Here is a 22,960-nt window from a genome sequence, read left to right on the forward strand (position 1 = left end):
GCTAAAGAATTAACATGTTCTCTGTGCCTGAGAGACACAGAGTGCAAAGCCAGAACTCAAGACACATCCCTAACGTTTACATATTCCCCAGCAGTATATACTGTATTCAAATAATCCTCCTCCAAAATTTGTAGTTCTTTCTCACATTAACATAGTTTTTTTTTTTCCCCTCAGTTTTGGGGGTGGGATGGGCGAGCGGGGTTGGGGGAAGCACTAGGCATTCTAACAGCTAAAAGGAAAATTAGAAACACTAAAAAGAAAACCCCAAACCCTTAAACGTATGTGAACATCCTATGGACTTTTCCAAGGGTAGTGGCATGACAGCAAAAGGGGAATCTGCCAAAGTGCTGAGATGTCACCATTTAGGATTCTCACCTGGGTTGGTACTTGCGATGACAGTGACTCCTTTGGGTATTTCTGGGGAGTTGATGGCCTCGCTGTGCCACTGGCTCACCCAGCTTTCCGTGCTGGGCTCGTCGCCTGCAGGACAGTGGATTCTGGGGTTCTGTCCTAGCTGAGCCTGCTCATCCCTCTGCAGGTGCTCCAGACACTCTGCTAACTTCACGTGACCTCGTGACCTGGCGATTCCCAAAGGCAGCCTTCCTAGAGAGTCTGGAATAGAGATGGCCCGGCGGTCCCACTTGTACAGCACCACAGCTGCTTCCAAGTGCCCGAGAGCACACGCCCACATCTGAGAAAACAGAGAGACAGAGCGCGCTTCCTCAACACAAGTTAAAAAAAAAAATACTATTTGACTTCTGCCACTGCTGCCAATTGAAAAATTGGTCCTTGGCAGCAATCTCAACAGTGCTATAAAACATTTCCGTTACAAAGTGGCTCCGATATATGTCATGTATCAACAAGGGTGAACACAAAGGGAGCCAGGCATATCCCTATGCCAGCCCAGAAGAACAGTTTGGGGAATAAATGAACCCATTTCTTACCAGAGGAGTACAGGAAAAGTGGTCCACGTTCAAGGGGTCGACCTCCAGTTCCAAGTCAATGCTGTCTGCATGCTTTGTGCTGGAACAGACAGCATCACAAATTACTGCACAGAGAATCAATGTTAACAAAATACCATAACATTATGAAACCCACAGAGATGAAACCAAAGTGGGCAGCCAACATTGCTGATGGGAAGAAACAAAGTCCTGGGTTTCCTAGGTGGTTTGGATGCTCTGTTTTGCCAGGAGCCAGGAGGAAATGAAAAGTCCAAAGTTTACTTTAGCATCTCGCTCAGTACCTCTTGGGCAGAAGTTCACAGAACTTTGTGGAACTGGCCTCAGAGAGACTCCTTTGCTGTGAGGATTCCATGCTCCCTGAATGGCCCGATCTCCGTCCACTGGTGGACACACTAAGAGGGGTGCCTGCTGATGGGTGAGGAGGACACCGGCCTTACCGCCACTTGATGAGGGTCTGGATGAGGGTGGCATAACCCTGGGCAGCGGCCAGGTGGAGGAGGGTCATCCCACGGAAAGTCTTTGAGTGGATCAGATGCTTGGACTTTGCCCAGCAGGCTCGGCTCATCATCTTCTCACACACGACAACCACTCGGCTCTCAAAGCAGCTGCCCAGCGTCCCAGGGCCGGACGTGCACTGTAACGAGACAGCACGTGTTCCGATGACCAGAGGCCCAAAGGCCTACCACCATGTCAGCCTTCAGATGCCAGAGGAGGGGAACAAACTCTTTGTGATTAGCAATTGAAAACGGGAAGCGCAAAACCGAAGATAAGGAAACATCATGAAAGGGAGACAGAACGTGCTGAGTCCAGCTTAGCAGCACACCCACAGCTGGGCACACAGGAATCTTCCACAACTCTAAGGGCATCAGAGTCTGTTTACTGCAGCTGACAGTCTGGTTGTGAACTCCGTGCTGCTCCAGTTCAGGAAAAGCATACACTATAAAACAACAAACAAAAATGTGGTCTAGCCTCCCAGGTGATGTCATTAAACACTGTAGACAGGAAGCCGGCAGAGGAAAGCAAAGCAGGTAACTTTCCTAATGCTTCTACGGAAGGGGTATTGTGGGGGGCTGCTGCCTGGACCGCTTACTCCCCAGCTCCTTCTGGAGGAGAACTGTCACTTGGGGATTTTTCTCCCTAAATAAGAACTTTAAAATACCCAATGATATATTTGCAACTGCATGGATGGACCTTACAGGCCTTCGGTGAAATAAGTCAGAGAGAAAGACAGGTACTGTATAATGTATGTCACTTAGCATGTGCAATCTTAAAACAAAAACCAAACATACACACACAGAAAGCCTTCTTGACTTCATGGATCCTGAGAACAGACTAATAGATGTATGCAGAGGTGGAGGGTAGGAGGTGGGCAAAATAGTGAAGGAGTCAAAAGATGCAACCTTTCAGTTATCAAATGAATAAGTCCCGGGGATGTCATGTACAGTATGGCAACTAAAGTTAATAACACTGAACTGCCTATTTGAAAGTTGCTAACAGAGCATATCTTAAAGGCTCTCATCACAAGGAAAAAAATTATAAGTGTGATGACAGAAGTTAACTAGGTTTATCATGGTGATCACCTGGCAACATACACAAATGCTTCATCATTCTGTCGGACACCTGAAACTAATACGATGTTATTGTCAACGATAGCTCAATTGAAAAAAAAAAAATTAAAAAAATCCAGGAATAATCCAGTGCTTTATCGAAAGCAGAAAGGAGGCTGGGGAGGCCATTAGAGACTTCCAAATTCAAGAGTCATTACAGTACTGCCAACAACAGAGGCATATGGGAGAGAGAAACTCACTCACTCTAACCACCTGGCTTTCTGCCCTTTGTTGTAAGGAAGTTGTGCAAGAAGAAAAATACAGCCAAAGTTAGTAACCTCAACAGCGTATCTGAGTCTCTGTGATAGGTTTTTTTTTTTTGAAATTTTATTCAGAATCCCCAGCATCTAAACAAATGACATTTTACTCACCTCATATACCATCTGTGTGTGTCTACAACATTTTCTTTTTAAAAAATTTTTATTGGGGTGTATATTTTATTGTTTTACAAAGTGGCATTAGCTTCTGCTGTACTACAAAGTGAATCATCTGTATGTTCATATATATATATCCTCTCTGTGATAATTTTGTGTTTCATACCCTCTCTCTCAAACAAATGAGCCTCTAGTCCAATTCTCATTTCTGGTGTTTTTTTAAGATTTTTTTTTTTGATGTGGACTATTTAAGTCTTTATTGAATTTGTTTCAATATTGCTTCTGTTTTACTGTTTTGGTTTTTTGGCCAAGAGGCGTGTGGGCTCTTAGTTTCTTGACTAGGGATCGAACCTGCACCCCTGGCAGTGGAAGGTGAAGTCTTAACCACTGGACCCCCAGGGAGGGTCCTGTCTCTGGTTATTATTTTAAGTTATTTTGTCCAGTAACTGTTGTTCCTCACTGTTTTTTTTTTTTAATCTGGAAAACAAACGCCTGTAAAAATTTTTTTAAACACCCATAAAACAGCTATAATGTCACCCTCACCAGAAATGTCATGACATGTTATAGGAATGTAGTCAGGCAACCCTGACCTGCTGCAGAATGGCCTTGACTTGAAAGACCCAGGCAGGGCTGCTCTGTATACACCAAGCGGATGTATTCAGGACACAAAGAAGTCACCAGGTAAGAAACAAAAGGAATTTTTTTTTTGCATTAACAAGACCAGCTGCATCTCTATCACATAAAAGTGGACAGATATTCCTTGATGCCAACGTAAACTGATGAAAGAGTATTCAGCAGCAGTTAATATGGGATCAGATAGCAGGCCAGGGCCAAACAGCTGAGCTATACAATGGACATTACACTCCAGTCGCTTTCTGTAGCCTTTGTCAGTGAAAGAAAAAGGGCTTTGTGGGACTCTTTTATTTTAGCCATGAGATACACAGTAAACAATGTTTACTACTTTTTATAAAACAGTTGTATCAGGTGGACAAGAAGCCTTAATATTTCACTTTGTCCCAAGTCTTTCCTTGTCCATTGATTTCCAAAGACAGGTGAGAAATAAGAAAATTTTCCAAAAAAGGTTGATATTTTGGGGAGGGTGGTGGTACCTTATGCTTTGTTTTCATCTATTACTAAAAATATTCCTAACACTTGATATTTACAAGTCTCATAAAACTCAAAACGTTCACTTACAAATGTGATTGTTCAGAGAAAATCATCACCTTGAAGGGAAAGAGGGAGAATTATTCGAGGCTTTTAGGTAACGGCTCAGTGCGGAAGGTGATAAACACCATCGGTCCCTCCACCTTTATTCTAGAGTCTCCTGGGGGGAAAAAAAGTGTCTCCCTAGAAGACTTTCCCAAAATTGATATAAAACTCTCAAGACTACCAAGACTCTAGTATTTGGTGATTTCCCTGTGCCTGACAACACTAATTCATCCGTCACGGAATTGATGAAAAAGCATCTGTGACAGTGACAGACTGTGTAACGTTGCTCTATTGTTCTCTACTGAAAAAGCACAGACACGGTTTCTCTGGGCCCTTTTCCGATTGAACTCCCGGAGTTTATACAAGTCTTATGAATTACTGAATTCAATTACGGTTTCTATTTATACTTAAGATAGAGACAGGACCCAAGATACAAAATAGGTTCTAACTGGACTCTGAGCCCAGCAGATCTGAGTCATCGTTTGGCCTCTGTCCTGTCACTGGACGCCCTCCCTCCTGCTGGCAGGTAACTGCAGTGACTTCTGAGATCAGTAGGTGATTTAAGGCTTAGGGAGGTGAGCGGCTGAGAAGGCCCACAGTCCAGGGCTTCTTCCCTGTTGAACAGACTGAGATACTCAGAAGCACGAGGACTACAAAGCACCCCGCCCTGCCTTTTGCCTCAGCCAGGAAGCACACCAGCAGAAGAGAGGGACTTGTGATCGGCTGCTTCGCTCCTCAGTGAAACGCGGGGTGTCAGGGAGGCGATGGTCCCCGGGACCCGTACCTGGGCTTGGCTCCCTCCGCTGCCGCTCCCTGTGCCCCCTCCGCTGCTGCCTCCTCCGCTCCCCTGCTTGTGCTGCTGGGACCCGGTCATCTCTGCCATCCTCCTCTCCATCTGCTCCAGCCGCTCCAGGATGGACATCCTGAACTGGTTATCTAGGGCAGAACACGGAAGGGTGAGGCTGTGTTCCAGAGGAAGGGGCATTAACCCGTGGCCCAGTCCAGCCTGTAGGATGGGCATCCAAGACGATCACCCACTCAACCAGATCACCTGGGTTTGTCCAGGCTGGTGATGACCCCAACACCTCACACAAGACCGTAGCTGCGACTGCAGCCCAAGTTCTCAATGAAAGGAACAGAAAAATCCTTTCTGTCAAGGTCCTGGTTTCAGGTTCCGGGACCCCATTTCTTTGTCAAATTCCCCAGTGGAAACCCTGAAGGGAGACCTGGTGGACAGGCCCCTAGAGCAAACAAATGAACACAATTTAAATCAGTGGAAGAAGCAGTCACTGGGGCTTCCCTGGTGGTCCAGTGGTTAAGGATTTGCCTGGCAATGCAGGGGATGCTGGTTCAATCGCTGATCGGGAACTAAGATCCCACATGCTGTGGACCAACTGAGCCTGTACGCCACAACTAGAGGGCCCCTGCGTCGCACTGAAATACCCGGCATGGCGCAATGAAGATCCCTCGTGCCGCAGCGAGGACCCGACACAGCCAAATAAATAAATAAAATTAAAAAATAAAAGATCAAGTTCATTTAAAAATAAGAAAGCAAGCGATCACTGTGAGAAAGAAGAATATACACAAACCCACACACATATAGTTACATATATATATTTTAAAGTCATATCAGTTTCACCCAAACACTGAAAAAAAAAATTATTTTCTGATCCAGGCTCTAGCTGCAAACACACACACACATATGACAGCTGGGGTGAGGTAAGAGCTCTGCAACACCCTGAGGCTGAGTATTCAAGGAGCAGAAGCCATACAGCTGGGCCACACCTGAGAGGACAGTAGAAGATGAAGTTGGAGAGGTGAGGAAGGACCAGACAGGAAACAGTTAGAACCCTGGCTGTGCCGTATAATAGTTATATAATTCTGAACAAACTCTTTGGTGCCTCAGTTTCCTTAACTCTTAAATGGGCATAGTAACAGTCCTTATCTCCGAAGGTTGCTGAGAGAATTTAACAAATTAACAGATTTATAAATGCCCAGGACATGGTTAAGTCCCAGACAAGAGTGCCAGCCATCAGCATCATCTTGTGGCAAGGGAATAAAATATCTTGGGAAATTGGTCAACCTGCTGTGAAGCCACTATTTTCAAAACACAGCCATCTGAATCAAGAAAAGGAGTACCCCGGAGAAGAAATATTTTATCAGCCTCCCTTGTCATCCAGATTATAAGTCCTGACACTAAAGAGTAAGCAGTACTGCTCCACAACTGTGCTGAACCCGAGTGCTGTGACCACTGAAATCCACGAGGCCAGGAGCCCGTGCCCCACCACGAGAGAAGACACAGCAGTGGGAAGCCTGCACACCGCAACCAGTGAAAAGCCCCCGCAGCAACAAAGGCCCAGCACCACAGAGAAAGGGCAAGGGCACACTCCGTGCACTACTCACCCACGAAGCAACTTTACAAACATTAACCCGTGAACCCTCACGACCCTCAGGTGAGCCAGGTGTGCTGGCCTCGTCTTACAGACCAAGATACTGAGGCATTCGTGTGTGCAAATAGCATCTGACTCTGCGACCCCACGGACTGTAGCCTGCCAGGTTCCTCTGCTCATGGGACTTCCCGGGCAAGAATACTGGAGTGGGTTGCCATCTTCTACTCCAGGGCATCTTCCCAACCCAGGGATTGAACCCATGTCTCCTAGGTCTCCTACACTGGCAGGTGGGTTCTTTACTACTAAGCCACCTGGGAAGCCTGACTGAGGCATGAGAAGATACTTTATCTATCGGTCTCCATGACTCAGAGCTTGGCCACCAGGTGCTAAAATCAGGAAGGGAAAGTCATGGGAAGAGAAGACGCACAAGAGCTAGCTGACCTTACCCCAGGGAACAGAACTTTTTTGTCAAAGTCAAAAGGTAGTAAGCACCTGTTTCATGGGCAGGTTTTCAATACTGAATGTCAAATTGATCTCACTTTCCTAAACCACAGAAGCAGGACGAGGAAGACTGCTTTGCAAGAATCGTGGTATTATTTTCTTAGTAAGCTATTCCCAGGAACACCACCAAAGGCAAAGCCTTCGTTTTTAAAAGAGAAAGGTGACATCTTTCCCCTCAATTTCATACAGACTAACAAACTCAGAGAGCCCTTCTAAGCATCTCAGTGGCATGGTCACAGATGGGGGCTCAACCCTGAATGAGTATCTGCTTGCGATGCATGGGACATGGCTCGTCATGCTGGGATCACTGATGGGAAACTTCCGAGCTGGTCCCAGAACCCTTCTCTGTGCCCTCTCCACTGCTGCTGCTGCTGTTACTTCAGTCGTGTTCGACTCTGTGTGACCCCATAGACGGCAGCCCACCAGTCTCCGCCATCCCTGGGATTCTCCAGGTAAGAATACTGGAGTGGGTTGCCATTTCCTTCTCCAATGCATGAATGTGAAAAGTGAAAGTGAAGTTGCTCAGTCGTGCCTGATTGTTAGCGACCCCATGGACTGCAGCCCACCAGGCTCCTCCATCCATGGATTTTCCAGGCAAGAGTACTGGAGTGGGGTGCCATTGCCTTCTCTGCCTCTCCACTGGAAAATGGGAATTTTGCAGAGTGCAGCACTCCTCCATCTGAAGCCAACAGAAGACAAAGAATTTTACCTTTTAAAAGACAGTGAACTTCAGTGGAGCAGCAACTACCCTTCAGGTACGTTTTTAAACTCTCCTTGCTTCCTCCTGATCCTGCCAGCCAGATAACCACCCAACTCTGAACGCATGCAGAGAGCCTCACGCAGACTGCCGAACCAGCTTAAACATCCTGATGGTTTCTTCTGCCAGCCTGTAAATCTTTTGTCTCTTGAGTATGTGTTTAGAATCTTTTCGCTTCTTTTGGAGCTTGGTTTGCACTGGCCTGGAGCACGGTGGCCAAGATTAACATGCCATGTCATGCCAACAGGGAGAAGGGCACAGGGCACGCCACGTGGCTGCACTCTGCCTGTCGAGGTCGTTCTGTTTCAGCTGAACTGCTGACAGTGCAGGCGGCCCTGGTTTGAGCCCCCAGCCCAGTCCCTGTCCAAGCCCCTGCCAATGCAGCTGCCTGTCAAAATCGAACGACCCTGCAATTCCAATCCTGGGCATGGGTCCAGGGGAAAACATGATTCAAAAGGATACACGCACTCCAGTGTTCGCTGCACCGCTGTTTACAATAACCAAGACATGGAAGCAAACTAAATGCCCACCAACAGAGGAACTCATAAAGAAGATGTGGTACATATATACAATGGAATATTTCACTCAGCCATTAAAAAGAATGAAGTAATGCCATTTGGGGCAACATGGATGGACCTCGAGAATATCATACTGAGTTAAGTAAGCCAGACAGAGAAGGAGAAATATCATATGACATCTCTTATATGTGGAACCTAAAAAGAAATTATACAAATGAACTTACAAAACAGAAAGACCTGCAGACTTAGAAACATATGAACTTACGGTTGCTGGAGGGAAGGGACAGTTAGGGAGTTTGGGATGGTCATGTACACACTGCTATATTCAAAATGGATAACCAACAAGAACCTACTGTATAGCACATTTGGGGGAGAATGGACACACGAATGCTGAATCCCTTCCCTGTTCACCTGAAACTATCACAACATTGTTAATCAGCTGCTGCTGCTGCTAAGTCGTGTCAGTCATGTCCGACTGTGCGACCCCATAGACAGCAGCCCACCAGGCTCCCCGTCCCTGGGATTCTCCAGGCAAGAACACTGGAGTGGGTTGCCATTTCCTTCTCCAGTTAATAAGCTAAAACCCAGTAAAAATAAAAAGTTTAAATTTTGAAAAGAAAAAAATATATATATATATATTAAGGTCGGGGAAAAAAACACTAAGTCACCAGTGCCTGGTCTGCCCCAGGGGTCACTGGCTCCTGCTCCAGACTGAGTGTCCACTGCTGGCCCCACAGTGGACTGTGCAGTCAGCTCTCACACGTTATCAAGCTGTTCTAAGAAGCACTTAGTGAAGATGCTTAGAAGCAGTTATTTACCTCTTAAGAAAACTGTATCGTGCAGAACGGCATCGCTGAGCCTACTGACTCCAAATGGGGGAGGTGGTGATGATTAAAATAAGAAACAATTGAGCTGGCATCCTGGAGCATCAGAACCATGGTACCGCGTGGACCAGGAATCAGATCACACTTCCTTCATCATCTTAAGAGGATGGTCTACAGCTCTCCATGACTGGCAAGTCAAGAGCAACAACGTGATGCTAGTTTTAGCTTTATAGCTTTATTAAACCTTTATTGTAAGATACTCAGCAAATTTAGAACTCTCTCTCATGTTAACTGTGTTGCTGTTGTTGGCTAGTAATTCAGTTGTGCCTGCCTCTCTGCAACCCCATGGACTGCAGCATGCCAGGCTTCCCTGTCCTTCACCATCTCTCAGAGTTTGCTCAAACTCCTGTCCACTGAGTCGGGGATGCCATACAACCATCTCATCCTCTGTTGTCCTGTTCTCCTCCTGCATTCAATCTTTCCCAGCATCAGGATCTTTTCCAATGAGCTGGCTCTTCACATCAGGTGGCCAAAATATTGGAGCTTCAGCATCAGTATTTCCTGTGAATATTCAGGGTTGATTTCCTTTAGTATTGACTGGTTTGAAATCCTGGCAGTCTAAGCAACTCTCAAGAGTCTTCTCCAGCACCACAAATTGAAAGCATCAATTCGTCATCACTCAGCCTTCTTTATGATCCAACTCTCATATCCATACATGACTACTAGAAAAACCATAGCTTTGCCTATATGGACCTCTGTCAGCAAAGTGATGTCTCTGCTTCTTAATATGCTATCTAGGTTTGTCATAGCTTTCCTTCCAAAGAGCAAGCATATACATCTTAATTGTGTATTACTGGATAAAGGTAATATAATTACTTAGAAGCAAAAGACTTCTGATTAAAAACTAGTTATAGAACTTATTCATGTGCAAGTATTTTTGGAGCACCTACTGGGTACCATGAAATTAAAAGACGCTTGCTCCTTGGAAGAAAAGTTATGACCAACCTAGACAGCATATTAAAAAGCAGAGACATTATTTTGCCAACAAAGGTCCGTCTAGTCAAAGCTATGGTTTTTCCAGTAGTCATGTATGGATGTGAGAGTTGGACTATAAAGAACTCTGAGTGCCGAAGAATTGATGCTTTTGAACTGTGGTGTTGGAGAAGACTCTTGAGGGTCCCTTGGACTGCAAGGAGATCCAACCAGTCCATCCTAAAGGAAATCAGTCCTGAATATTCATTGGAAGGACTGATGCTGAAGCTGAAACTCCAACACTTTGGCCACCTGATGTGAAGTGACTCATTGGAAACGACTCTGATGCTGGGAAAGATTGAAGGCAGGAAGAGAAGGGGACGACAGAGGATGAGATGGTTGGATGGCATCACCGACTCAACGGACATGAGATTGAGTAAACGCCGCAAGTTGGTGATGGACAGGGAGGTCTGGCGTGCTGCAGTCCATGGGCTTGCAAAGAGTTGGACACGACTGAGCGACTGAACTGAACTGAACTGACTGGGTACCAGGTACTGGGGGATGCCTTAGTGAAGAGATCCCTGTCTTTCTCTGTTGACCAGCAAATAATTTCCACAGCCTGAAAGAACCTGAGTTGTTGAATTAACGCGGTGCGGAGGCAGGGAGGAGAGAACAGTATGCGGATGGCAGGGGCTGATGAGGTTTGCCCCAGTCTCATCCATGATGTTTCAAACAAAACCAATGGTGATTCAGTTCTGAGAGGTTGCAAGCCCCCTGTCCTTGGGACAGTTTAAGTGAAGTGACCAGACTGCTCCCTCAGGAGACCCTGGCTGCACAGAGAACAAGCCCAGAATGCACGTTTCCTGGAGCATGTGAGCCTCCAGGGGTGTGTGCTTCTGCTCAGCCCAGTGGTTTTCGGGTGTCAGCAGGCAACAGGATCACCTGGAGGGCTTCTTGGTGGGCCCAATGCCCAGGATTTCTTGGTGTTGGGTTCTAACACACGTATTCATTTTTCGCTCTGCTGGATCTTGCTGTTCTGTGGGCTTCTCTCTAGGTGTGGAGATCGGGGGCTACTCTTGCCTGTGGTGCACGGGCTTTAAGGCACCACTTGGGCTTCAGTAATTGTGGAACACGGGCTCAACCGTTGTGGCTCCCAGGCTCTGGAGCACAGGCTCAACAGCTGTGGGGCATGGGCTTAGCTGCTCCATGGCATGTCAGATCTTTCCCCATCAGGGATCAAACCTGTGTCTCCTGCATTGGTAGGTGCGTTCTTTACCACTGAGTCACCAGGGAAGCCCCTGGGTGCTGGTGTTGATGCTGGTTTTGGCGTTGGTAGGCTTAGGTGAGCCCAGATGTTGCATTTCAAGCAAGTTCTCAGGCGATGCTCTGGTTCGGAACCACATCTTGAGGACTGCTGCTCTAAGACCCCATCCTCCCTCCACAAGAATGAACCCTCTCTCTGCCCAGTGTTTGTTAAAGAAAGACCCCAGGACCACCTGCTCCAGTGGAGACACAGGTTCCCACCCAAGGTGGACACATGAAATGTCACCTCCTGTACATCATGCAGGGGTACCCAGTGGTTTAGCGCTAAAGAACCTGTCTGCTCTGCAGGAGCCATGGGTTTGATCCCTGGGTCGGGAAGATCCCCTGGAGAAGGAAATGGCAACCCACTCCAGCATTCTGGCCTGGAGAACCCCATGGACAGAGGAGCCTGGTGGGACCCTTGGGATTGCAAAGAGTCGGATGCGACTGAAGTGACTGTGCACGCACATACGTCATGGCGGATCCCTCCACACGGGCTCCAACAGCATCAGCTGCACATCTTCTCAAGCACACGGCCAATTCACACCTGACAACACTGGAAAATGGTTTAAAATACACCTCCTTGCCCTGCTTTCTGCTACCAATCAGGCACTACTTTCTCAACCTCACCAAACCTTACCTCTTCATTGCTCTCTCCTCTCTCAGTGGGATGTCCTCCCAGGTGTGTGTTTGTCTCCTGCTTCTCTCTAAAGCAGTTTATTTACTTGGATGGCTTCAGGGGATGAGATGGTTCAACTGCCATGCAGCAGTTCCTTCCCGCTACGTTCAAGACACGTGCACCCACCTACCTGTACCCCAGATGAAAGATAAATGATGCTGATGGCTTTATAGCCAGCCTGGCTCACGATTCATTCCAAGCCTCTTTGTGAGCCTGTTCGACCTGTTTTTTTGTTTGCTTGTTTTAGCAGAAGCCGCATTTCTAAACTAAGCAGTGATGAAAGAGTAAAAAGAACACTGGGGTAGAGAGAAGGGCTACAGGTTTAATCCTGTCACCACGTGACTTTGGAAAAATTATGATCACTTTGCATCTCAATTTTCTCATCCATAAAATGAGAATATCACTATCTTATTGTTGCTTATGAGGATGATGAAACAAAGTAAACTTTTTAAAAAGTGGTCAGATTCTCTTAAGTCTGAATTATTATTGGGGCTTCTCAGGTAGCTTAGACGGTAAAGAATCTGCCTGCAATTCAGGAGACCCGGGTTCAACCCCTGGGTCAGGAAGATCCCCCAAAAGAGGAAATAGCAACCCACTCCAGTATACCTGCCTAGAGAATTCCATGGACAGAGGGGCCTGGTGGGCTACAGTCCAGGAGGTCACCAAGAGTCAGACATGACTTAGCAATTACACCACCACCAATTAACATTTACCTAAAATTTCTAAACAATACCAAAGTTTTAAACACACACACACACAGAAACTTCATGAAGTCAGATACCCACAGTATGTTCCAAGTTTAGGTCTGTGATTTGCTGCTGTCAAAGTGAAGAGTCCCAAGTGTTTGGGCATCTAATGAAAGGAAGTGGCTGTGTCAGGAACCAACAACTACCCAGACTAAGGCTCTCGGGGTTCAGCCACACCTACCGTCACCTGCAGATTTTGTACAACTCACTTTAAATCTGGGAACCGAATGGATTTTCACACTGAGCAATACAACATGAAGCAATTTCTGACTTTATATCAGATAATCTAGTTAAAAAAAAACTTGAATCCCTCCCTTGTGACCCGCAAAGTAAAATGTCAGGTGTTTGGCAGGAAATGGGTCTTTGCCGGCAGCCTCGGGCAATTGTTTAGGGGTTCTCTCATGCTCACTGGTCTCCAAAGCAACCACAGGAATGTCATACGCTTTGGAGTCTTGGGGTGATGCCCATCTTTCTCCATATCCAACTGGTGATCTTATTTTTCAGGGTGTAGCTCAAACATCCTTTCAGAATTATTATTCGTAGCTATCACTGAGCATCTACATGGGCTAGACATTCCACAGGTTTTATTTTCAGTCCTGGAAACAACTCTGATTTTCCTCTCCCTTTTACAGATGGGGAAGCTGAGGCTCTGAAAATGTGTGATTTATCCAAGGTCAGGAGCATCAGCGCAGGGACTTGAGCACAGGTTAGGCTCTGAACCCACTTCCTAGTCCACCCAGCAGGCCTCCACGTCCTGCTCTGTGTCTTGAGAGCCCTCAGCAAATGAACCTGTAGTTCTTTATCTATCTGGCTCAGTAGGGTACTCGGGATGTTCCATTACTGCATGTGGCTGTGTTGCCCCAGGACATGTGTGATCTTAGTTACCCGCCCAGACACTGAACCCAAGTTCCAGGCACTACAAGGCAGATTCTTCTTTCTCTTTCAGGTTTTATTTTTTTAAATAATAATTTTAGTTTTTGAAATTAATTTAAAGAATTTTAGAAACGATTTATGGCTGCACTTGGTCTTTCTCTAGCTGCAGCAAGCGGGGGCCACTCTCTAGCTGCAGTTCAAGGGCTTCTCACTGAGGTGGCTTTTCTTATTGCAGAGCACGGGCTCCAGGCTCGTGGGCTTCCGTGGCTGCAGCACACAGACCCAGTAGCTGTGGCACGCAGGCTTAGTTGCCCCATGGCATGTGGAATCCTCCCAGCCCAGGGACAGAACCTGTGTCCTCTGCATGGCAAGGCAGATGCCTAACCACTGGACCACCAGGGAAGTCCCTACAGGTACTTTCTCATATGTGTCATTTCTTCCAGAGTGAGCTTTCTGCAAGTCTTGTACCCTTGGTACCAGATCCACAGTGGGTATACCCAGTCGGCGGGAAGGAATATCATGTTCTAATTTAAGCTCCTTCAGAAGCCAACTGATGGATGAGGTCAGCCAAACTCTGGAACGAGGGCTCCAAATAACCTCTATTCTCCACAGTGGGCTCCAGGGGGCTTTACACACACTAGCCCATTTTATCCTTTATTCCCAGGGAGAGAAAGAGCATTCAAAATGACTGAAGCCCCGTGGAGTTGTTGTGCAAGCACGTGAGAAAGCTCTAAGCGTTTCCCTGGCTGGTTGCCCTTTTCTTGGGGCTCAGGTAAGGAAGTTACATAAGTGCCATGTGTTGGTGCAAGACTCTGGCAGAAAAGCTGAGGAAGACCTGACTTCTCCATAGACACAAGCCGGGATTTCACGCAATGTCACTTTCCTTTATCCACTGAGATTCCCGTTATCAATACGGATCCTCACCTTGCAGGTATTCCCACTTTCCCCAGGGAAATGAAGTATTTGGATCACGGTGCCTGGCAGCACACCTTGATGAAAGGACTGCCTCTAGGTAGTTACACAAGTGCTTAACAGGTTCAGCTTTTGGAGAATTGGGACATTTTTACTGTGAGACCAAAGAGATACTTTTGAGAACAGCCTCAGAAAGTGGGCATGGATTTGCACAGCCTGAAAATCAGCAAACAAATAACATCTGCAACCCCGAGAGCTTGTTATGACAACTGCTCGACCCGGGCCACCGCTGGTCTCACTGCCAGAGCAGGAGAGAAAGTTTTGCCTTGGCAGGTAAATGAATGAAGGCGCGATCATCAAATACCATCTGCTATTTTAAAACACGTTATTTGTGGCTCTGGCGCACATGTGCCCTCTGGTTGCTATTTGGACCAGGGACCAGAGGCCGTGTCTCCTGTTCCGTGGCCAGCCCTTGGCCATGCTGGCAGGAAGGGCTGTTGAAGCATAAGGAGGCATGACTCCGGCTATTTCTGTAGAGAACTGTAACTGCCGCTGAGGAAGCCGCCTGCATTTTGCAGGGGAGCTCAGAAGGATGGGAAACACGAGGTCGCTTAATTCCTTCCCAGAATCGAGGGGCGGCCAGAGTGCCCAGAGCGGCTCCTCCCAGGAGAGCTGCTGAAGACGTCCAAGTGCAGGGGAGAGGGTAAGGCCTGCCTGGAGATAAGGCACAAGCTGTACCACTCTGATTTTCCAAAGCAATGGCTAAATTTAGCCGTAGGAAAAACTGCCTTCCTCCACTTCTTCACAACTCCCCAACTCTATGGACCAAGACGCCAGAAACGGACGTCAACAAGCCTTCTTAAGACCGTCTTCATTGGCCGGGATGGGGGATCTGGATTTCTTCCTGATCTATGGTTCACACTGCTCACAAAGTCAGAGTCTCAGGTACAACAGGGAAAAGCCCTTTAAGCTTATGAAGAGCAATGAGATGAACTTCTGAGGGGTGCAAAGCCAACCTACAAGGATTTCTCCTTTGAAATCTTTCAGTGCAAGGCGGGCAAAGAGGCCCAGCCTCTATCCTCTAAGCACACAAAGGCTCAGCGGAACCCAATGAGCTCAGCTGGAACATGACATGGCATCCAGAGTGCAAGAGCACCCGGATTACACAGGAGCCAACCTCACTGTCAATCAAATAGCAAAGCAACTGCAGTTCAAGGCCGCAGAACTGCAGCTAATGAGCGTGAGAGCAAAGGAGACGGGAACTCTGACAGACGCGCCACCTACCTTCATCAAGTCTACAAAAGAGGAGGCTTGCTAGTGTCCCCCAAAGCACCACACCTGGAGGCCACTGCCTCAACAGTTTCAGTGAGAATGAGAACTACTGCTATACACACTACACGCACGATACGTACAGATTGAGACATCCTAGAAATGGATGGAGCGATGGAGGAAACCACTGACACAAACGGGATATTTTTTTCCAATTATAAAATGCAGTTTATTATAAAGTTAAGGCTGATATGAAAATATTTCTTTCCTAATACATGTCTTAAAATTATTTTAAACTTCAGAGGTAACCACTATGCAGAATTTTTAACTTTTTTATTTTGTACTGGAGTAGAGCTGATTTGGAGAAGGCAATGGCACCCCACTCCAGTACTCTTGCCTGGAAAATCCCATGGATGGAGGAGCCTGGAAGGCTGCAGTCCATGGGGTTGCTGAGGGTGGGACACGACTGAGCAACTTCACTTTCGCTTTTCACTTTCATGCATTGGAGAAGGAAATGGCAACCCACTCCAGTGTTCTTGCCTGGAGAATCCCAGGGACAGGGGAGCCTGGTGGGCTGCCGTCTATGGGGTCACGCAGAGTCGGACATGACTGAAGTGACTTAGCAGCAGTAGCAGCAGCAGAGCTGATTAACAATGTTGTGATAGTTTCAGGTGGACAGCAGAGCGACTCAGCCACACATACACATGTATCCATTCTCCCCCAAACTCCCCTCCCATCCAGGCTGCCACATAACACTGAGCAGAGTGCCCTGTGCTATACAGTAGGTCCTTGTTGAGTATTCATTTCAAATATAGCAGTGTGGACATGTTGATTCCAAACTCCCTAACTATCCTTTCTCCCCGATCTTCCTCCCCCCACCCCAGCCCCACCCTTAGTAACCATTACCAAAGGGGTCTTTAGAAGGAAAAGAAGTTGGGATGTGAGTGAGTGCTTAACTTTAAATGTCTTGCCCAGATGAGGTAGTAAAGGAAAATCCTGCATTTAAGAACCACAACTGCCAAGACGGGAACTTGTACAAAACACACACGAATTGTCAAGGGGCAAGCATCCATTAATTAACTGCCAGCAGGCTGTCCTGGGGGTGCTCAGCTGTACCAAAAAAAACCCCACTCTGAGTCCTCAGGGAAGAAGGATGGGGAATCAGGGCCAGAACAGACTCCTGCTCTGAATGTCAAGTGCATACCCCCTGCTGGGCCTCCACTGTCTAGTGCTGGTGTGTCAGGGTCCGAGGCGTGCAACGGTGAACAGCACAACTCAAGTTGTCGTGGTGGCCACCAGGGACACAAAAACCAAATGAGACGTGTGCCTTCATTTCCAGAACCCCATGCTGATGGAAGCAGAGGGCAATGAAGAGCGACCTCGACAGTTCTATGGGGCCAGCGCCTGCCTTAACTCTGTTCACTCATCTTCCTGAGGCCTGGCACATAGTTGGCTCCAAATAAACATTTACTGAACAAGGGGCTTAATTTCCTCTGTTCAAAACAGAAAGTGTGAATTTCGAGCAGGACAAGGCAAAGGAGATTGTGTAGGAGAAAATATTTGTTTCCATTCATCATTTCCAGGTGACTTTCCTCCAGCCAGGTTGAAAAGCAGTTCCTCCCTTTCTCTCTTCCCTAATCCCATCAAACAGGTTGGGGACCAGGCATTCGAAAACAAACTAACTGAGCCAGACACATGATAAGCTTTTGCCTTAGCAGCAGTGCTCCACTACACGGCTGGGGGACAGAGACGATGGGGGGAAAAGCCGAATATGCAATAAAAAAGAACTCTGCCAATGAGAAGTGTTACAAGGTACCTGGGGCAAAGGTTTTTGTTTCGTTTTTTAAAAAGTCCTGGCTGCTTCTAGAGAACGCTGCTAATCCCAAGAGATGTTGTTTGCCCTGAGTTTCTGGTGATTTTCAGCATCTGAGTGAAACCGTGCACCGTGCATTCGGGATTCTGGTTGAAAGAAGGCTCTCGCTCTTTCCAACTCACTCCCCACACACTGCTTAGAGCTGCCACCGAAAAGCTTTCTCCCAGGGCTAACTGTAGGAATGCCGATGTTCCCAAGCTGTCCTGTGACCTCGTGAGAGAGTTTAAGTCCAAGATGTTCCACAATTACACATTTTTTTAAACTCTGGATTCTACAGAGAACTCGAAAGTGTACTAACTACAGTACTGTTTTTTCCTACAATGCCATAAGATTCTGTAAAACTCTGGGATAAATACAGACAAAGAGGTCCTTTTCAAATCAATTGACTGAAATGTCTCTATTTTAAAAGAAATAGCTATACTGCTTTAAAATACTGGATGTCTTTTTTAAAAAAGGTTAAAACAGATAAAATGATCTAAAGATACTGTTTTATAATTTATCATAGGTCTTTCTGACAAATAGAGAAATAGTTTTAAAGATCAAAGTTATACCACTTTAACCATTTTATTCCAAAATAAAATACTTCTCCAATGGAACCACCAGACCCATAGAAAAATTTTAACCAGTAAGCTCCTTTATTCAGCACTGTTGTGATCCCTGTGAGGACCATTTTGTGTCCTGGCTCCAGAAAAAAAAGCGGAAGTAAGTGAAAGTGTTAGTTTCTTAGCTGGTCTGACTCTTTGGGACCCCATGGACTGGGGTAGCCTGCCAGGCTCTTCTGTCCATGGGATTCTCCAGGCGAGAATACTGGAGTGAGTTGCCATTCCCTTCTCACTGCTTAGAAACACGTCAAGGGCTGCTCTCCTGTGTCTGCAGGCTACTAGCTTCCATACTTTTTGAGTTTGCGGGGGCTAATACTATTTGATATTACTGGGTTGGCCAAGAAGTTCTTTTTGGTTTTCCCATAAGCATGTACAGAAAACCCTGAACAAACTTTTTGGCCAACCCAATACATCTTCCATCAGCACTCCATCCCTAGACTCGAGTCATCTTCAAATTTTTACAAATTCCAAACGAGTGAGGCCACTATTCAAACATCCCTTGAAGTAGGTGGAAAAGCTAAAACCTTATAGCGCTTTTCACTCAACGGGGATGCAACTTGATGGGGGGTGGGGGGGTGCAACAGTTGTCGGGTCATCTTGCTATCCTCAGGGACCTCTCCAAATCGGGCTTCTTTCATCATCCTACAGGGGTTCCCTGGTGGCTCAGTGATAAAGAATCCGCCTGCCATGCAGGAGACGGGTTTGATTTCTAGTCTGGGAAGATCCCCTGGAGGAGGGCATGGCAGACCACTCCAATCTTCTTGCCTTGGGAAATCCCATGGACAGTAGAGCCTGGTGGGCTACAGTCCATGGGGTTGCAAAGAGTTGGACACAACTTAGTGACTAAACAACAACAAAAATTATCCCACTCCGAGTATAGCTGGTCTAAAGGTTCAGGGAGCAGTTAATGATGGAACAAAAGGTGAATAACCAACTCAAACTGCAGTGGGAGCTACCCCTGCTACACACCCATCAGAAATCCCTGACATGCCTCCCCTCTCTTTTCCTTCCCTGCTTCTTCCCTTTCCCTGGTCTCCCTGCCCTGCCTTCACCTATCCTCCCTCCCCACCCGAACCTAACTCGCTCCTTCCCTCACTTAACCTGGATCCAGCTATGTCTCTTTGAGATGACTGATAAAAATACTTATGCTTAACAAGAGATTAGGGAAAATGGAGATTCATGAAAAGAGTAAACGAAAGCTCACATAAAGCTGTTATACAGAAAATACACACTAAATGTCCTCTAAGATGATTAACTGTGAGCCTCAAATTTGGCTGAACTTAGCAAACAAAGCAGAAAAAGGGAGGCAAGATCAAGATCACTGTCAATTGCTGTGGACAGCACGGCTCTTCTAGGTACTGAGCGCTAAGAGAAGATACTAGTAAGAAAGGCTGTGACATAATGCAGTGGTCCCCAAACTTTTTGGGAACCAGGGAGAAATATTTCCATGGATAGAGTAGAGGGATGGTCTCAGGATGATTCTCAGAAGGCGCACACAACTTAGATCCCTCGAATGCACAGCTCCCAGTAAGGTTTGAGCTCCTGTGAGAATCTAATGCTACTGCTGATCTGACAGGAGGTGGAGCTCAGGCAGTAATATGAATGACAGGGAGCAGCTGTAAATACAGAGGAAGCTTCGCTCGCTCGCCCGCTGCTCAACTTCTGCTGTGCAGTCAGGTTCTAACAGGCCACGGACTGATGCTGGTCCATGGCCCGGAGTGGGGGTGTTGGGTATCCCTGATTTAACAGACCTCAACATCCTTGCAATAAAGGCAATGCGTGTGTGTGTGCTAAGTCGCTTCAGTCATGTCCAACTCGTTGTGACCCTATGGACTGTAGCCTGCCAGGCTCCTCTGTCCATGGGATTCTCCAGGCAAGAAAACTGGAGTGTGTTGCCATTTCCTCCTCCAGGGGATCATCCTGACCCTGGGGTGAAACCCGTGTCTCTTGCATGTCCTGCATTAGCAGGCGGCTTCTTTACCCCTAAGCCACCTGGAAAGTTAAATGTGCACTATAAATTGCTGGTGGAGAGCTAATGGTAGGCATGTCTCCTAACACTTATCTGATCATTTTTTTTGTGGTGGGGAGTGTCTTATATACATGTCTTATAAGTAATTCCAACAAAAGGGTTTAGGAACTAAAACTAGTCCTAAAGGATACCTTGATACAGACAGTCTCTGAGTGAGAAAGCTTCTGGTCCACTTTCAGTTCAGTTGCTCAGTCGTGTCCAACTCTTTGCAACCCCATGTATCACAGCACGCCAGGCCTCCCTGTCCATCACCAACTCCCGGAGTTCACTCAGATTCACGTCCATCGAGTCAGTGATGCCATCCAGCCATCTCATCCTCAGTCGGCCCCTTCTCCTCCTGCCCCCAATCCCTCCCAGCATCAAAGTCTTTTCCAATGAGTCAACTCTTCACATGAGGTGGCCAAGGTACTGGAGTTTCAGCTTTAGCATCATTCCTTCCAAAGAAATTCCAGGGCTGATCTCCTTCAGAAGGGACTGGTTGGATCTCCTTGCAGTCCAAGGGACTCTCAAGAGTTTTCTCCAACACCACAGTTCAAAAGCATCAGTTCTTCGGTGCTCAGCCTTCTTCACAGTCCAACTCTCACATTCATACATGACTACTGGAAAAACCATAGCCTTGACTAGACGGACCTTAGTCAGCAAAGTAATGTCTCTGCTTTTGAATATGCTATCTAGGTTGATCATAGCTTTCCTTCCAAGGAGTAAGCATCTTTTAATTTCATGGCTTTAACCTACCACAAACCCCAGCAAGATCATGTAGGTTAATGGTGAATGTCACCCAGGAACTAGTGTGGGAAGCTGCTTGACCCCACATCTCTTTCCACTGCCTCCAGTCTTCCTCCTAGGAGGCTCCTCCTCTCATTGCTTGTGGTTCAGTCAATTCTGCCTCAGACAACCTCCGACACACTGAACCACCTCTTTAGCCACATTTTCCTTCCCTTTTCATTGTTCTAACTCTTGGAGATACAGGAAAAGGATTTCTCTCATTCTCTCTTTTGTTCAATTTAATAATAAAAATATGACTGTAATGATCATGGATTGCCAAAGAATTGATGCTTTTGAACTGTGGTGTTGGAGAAGACTCTTGAGAGTCCCTTGGACTGCAAGGAGATCCAACCAGTCCATTCTAAAGGAAATCCATCCTGAATATTTATTGGAAGGACTGACGCTAAAACTAAAGCTCCAATACTTTGGCTACCTGATTCGAAGAACTGACTCATTGGAAAAACACCTTGATGCTGGGAAAGACTGAAGGCAGGAGGAGAAGGGGACGACAGAGGATGAGATGGTTGGGTGGCATCACCGACTCAATGGACATGAGTTTGAGCAAGCTCCAGGAGTTGGTGATGGACAGAGAAGCCTGGCGTGCTGCAGTCCATGGGGTTGCAAAGAGTCAGACATGACTGACTGACTGGACTGAACTGAACTAATCATGGATAATAATATTGTTAGCATTATCAAGAAACTGAAATTATTTACTTTCTCTGGGTTTACTCCTCTAAAACGTTAGACAGCTGGAGTTTGTAACTTCAGAGAATCATTTAGGGTTCCACCAGTAAATTAAGAATCTTCACCAATAAGTTTCCATTGACTGAAATTCTTTTATTTATACACTTATTAGTATTCAAGAAGCTTCATTTAATACTCAAATGTGCAGTTCCTTTTTCCATTTCTTTTGGAACATGTAAGTATAGGCTATGTATATATATATTATGTAGATTAGTCCAACGTTTTACAGTTTATACAGATATATGCATGCACACACATTATTTAAAATTTTTCTTCTGCAAATCCTGAGTATCTATTATGGATTCAAAAGGTTTTTGTTCTCAATCTAGGCTGGGAATCTACCCACCATTTACTGCACTGTTTGTCTGAGAAATATTACTTAACTTACCTGTAAGTTTTTAGAATATCATCAACTTTAGGACGAGCACTTCCTATGTTTTACATTATTAGATAAAACATCTTTCACACACACACACAAACGCCAGAGGCATCGATTCTGGCTAGAAAGGAATGAGCGGGTTCTTTCACTAGAAAAGACAAAAGCGTATTTAAAGAGATCTTTAGTGGATTAATCCAAACCACAGGGTGCAATATTAAGGACCCGAATCCTATTTTCTGAAAATGATCTCAGGGAATGTTAGTCAGTACCCATTTAAAAGTCTACCGAAAGGTGATGATTCTGGGGAGTCTTCAGTTAAAATGGGACCACGAGAATGAAAGTATGGGATGAGCCTTCTTATATATAAGCTTCTGCAGTTTCAGAATGAAGGCTGCTTTCTCAAGGAATATGAGACTCAAGGGTGACGATCAGCGCAGTATGCCTGCTCAGCATCCCTTCCCTGGACACTGGCCATGACTCCGTGTTTCCCCTCAGTTCAGGCGGTTCTAACCCCAGTTCTTGTCTCTGGGGGTGGGTGAGTCAAGTCTCGCTAATGAGGGTACCACCCCTCCTTATTCAAGTGATTGGACACAGGAGTCAAGGTGGGCCAGTCACAGAACATTTCCTGGAAGTCCTGGAAAAGAAGTGCCATCTTCCCAGAAATACTTGCTAA

General features: G+C 46.4%; 1 protein-coding gene across 2 annotated transcripts in view; it reads right to left on the reverse strand.

Moving 5' to 3' along the window:
* Nucleotides 1–22,960, reverse strand: part of CAMTA1 (calmodulin binding transcription activator 1) — a 979,917-nt gene that overhangs the window by 27,972 nt on the left and 928,985 nt on the right. For both annotated transcript variants that reach the window (XM_018060410.1, XM_018060411.1), the window contains exons 12-15: nt 4,937–5,088; nt 1,400–1,596; nt 945–1,023; nt 376–691 (exon numbers count right to left, since the gene is read on the reverse strand). In XM_018060410.1, the coding sequence (XP_017915899.1) occupies nt 376–691; nt 945–1,023; nt 1,400–1,596; nt 4,937–5,088 (744 nt within the window). The remainder of the gene's footprint in view (nt 1–375; nt 692–944; nt 1,024–1,399; nt 1,597–4,936; nt 5,089–22,960) is intronic.

The sequence above is a fragment of the Capra hircus genome, chromosome 16, assembly GCF_001704415.2.
Source record: "Capra hircus breed San Clemente chromosome 16, ASM170441v1, whole genome shotgun sequence".
NCBI classification, from domain to species: Eukaryota; Metazoa; Chordata; class Mammalia; order Artiodactyla; family Bovidae; genus Capra; species Capra hircus.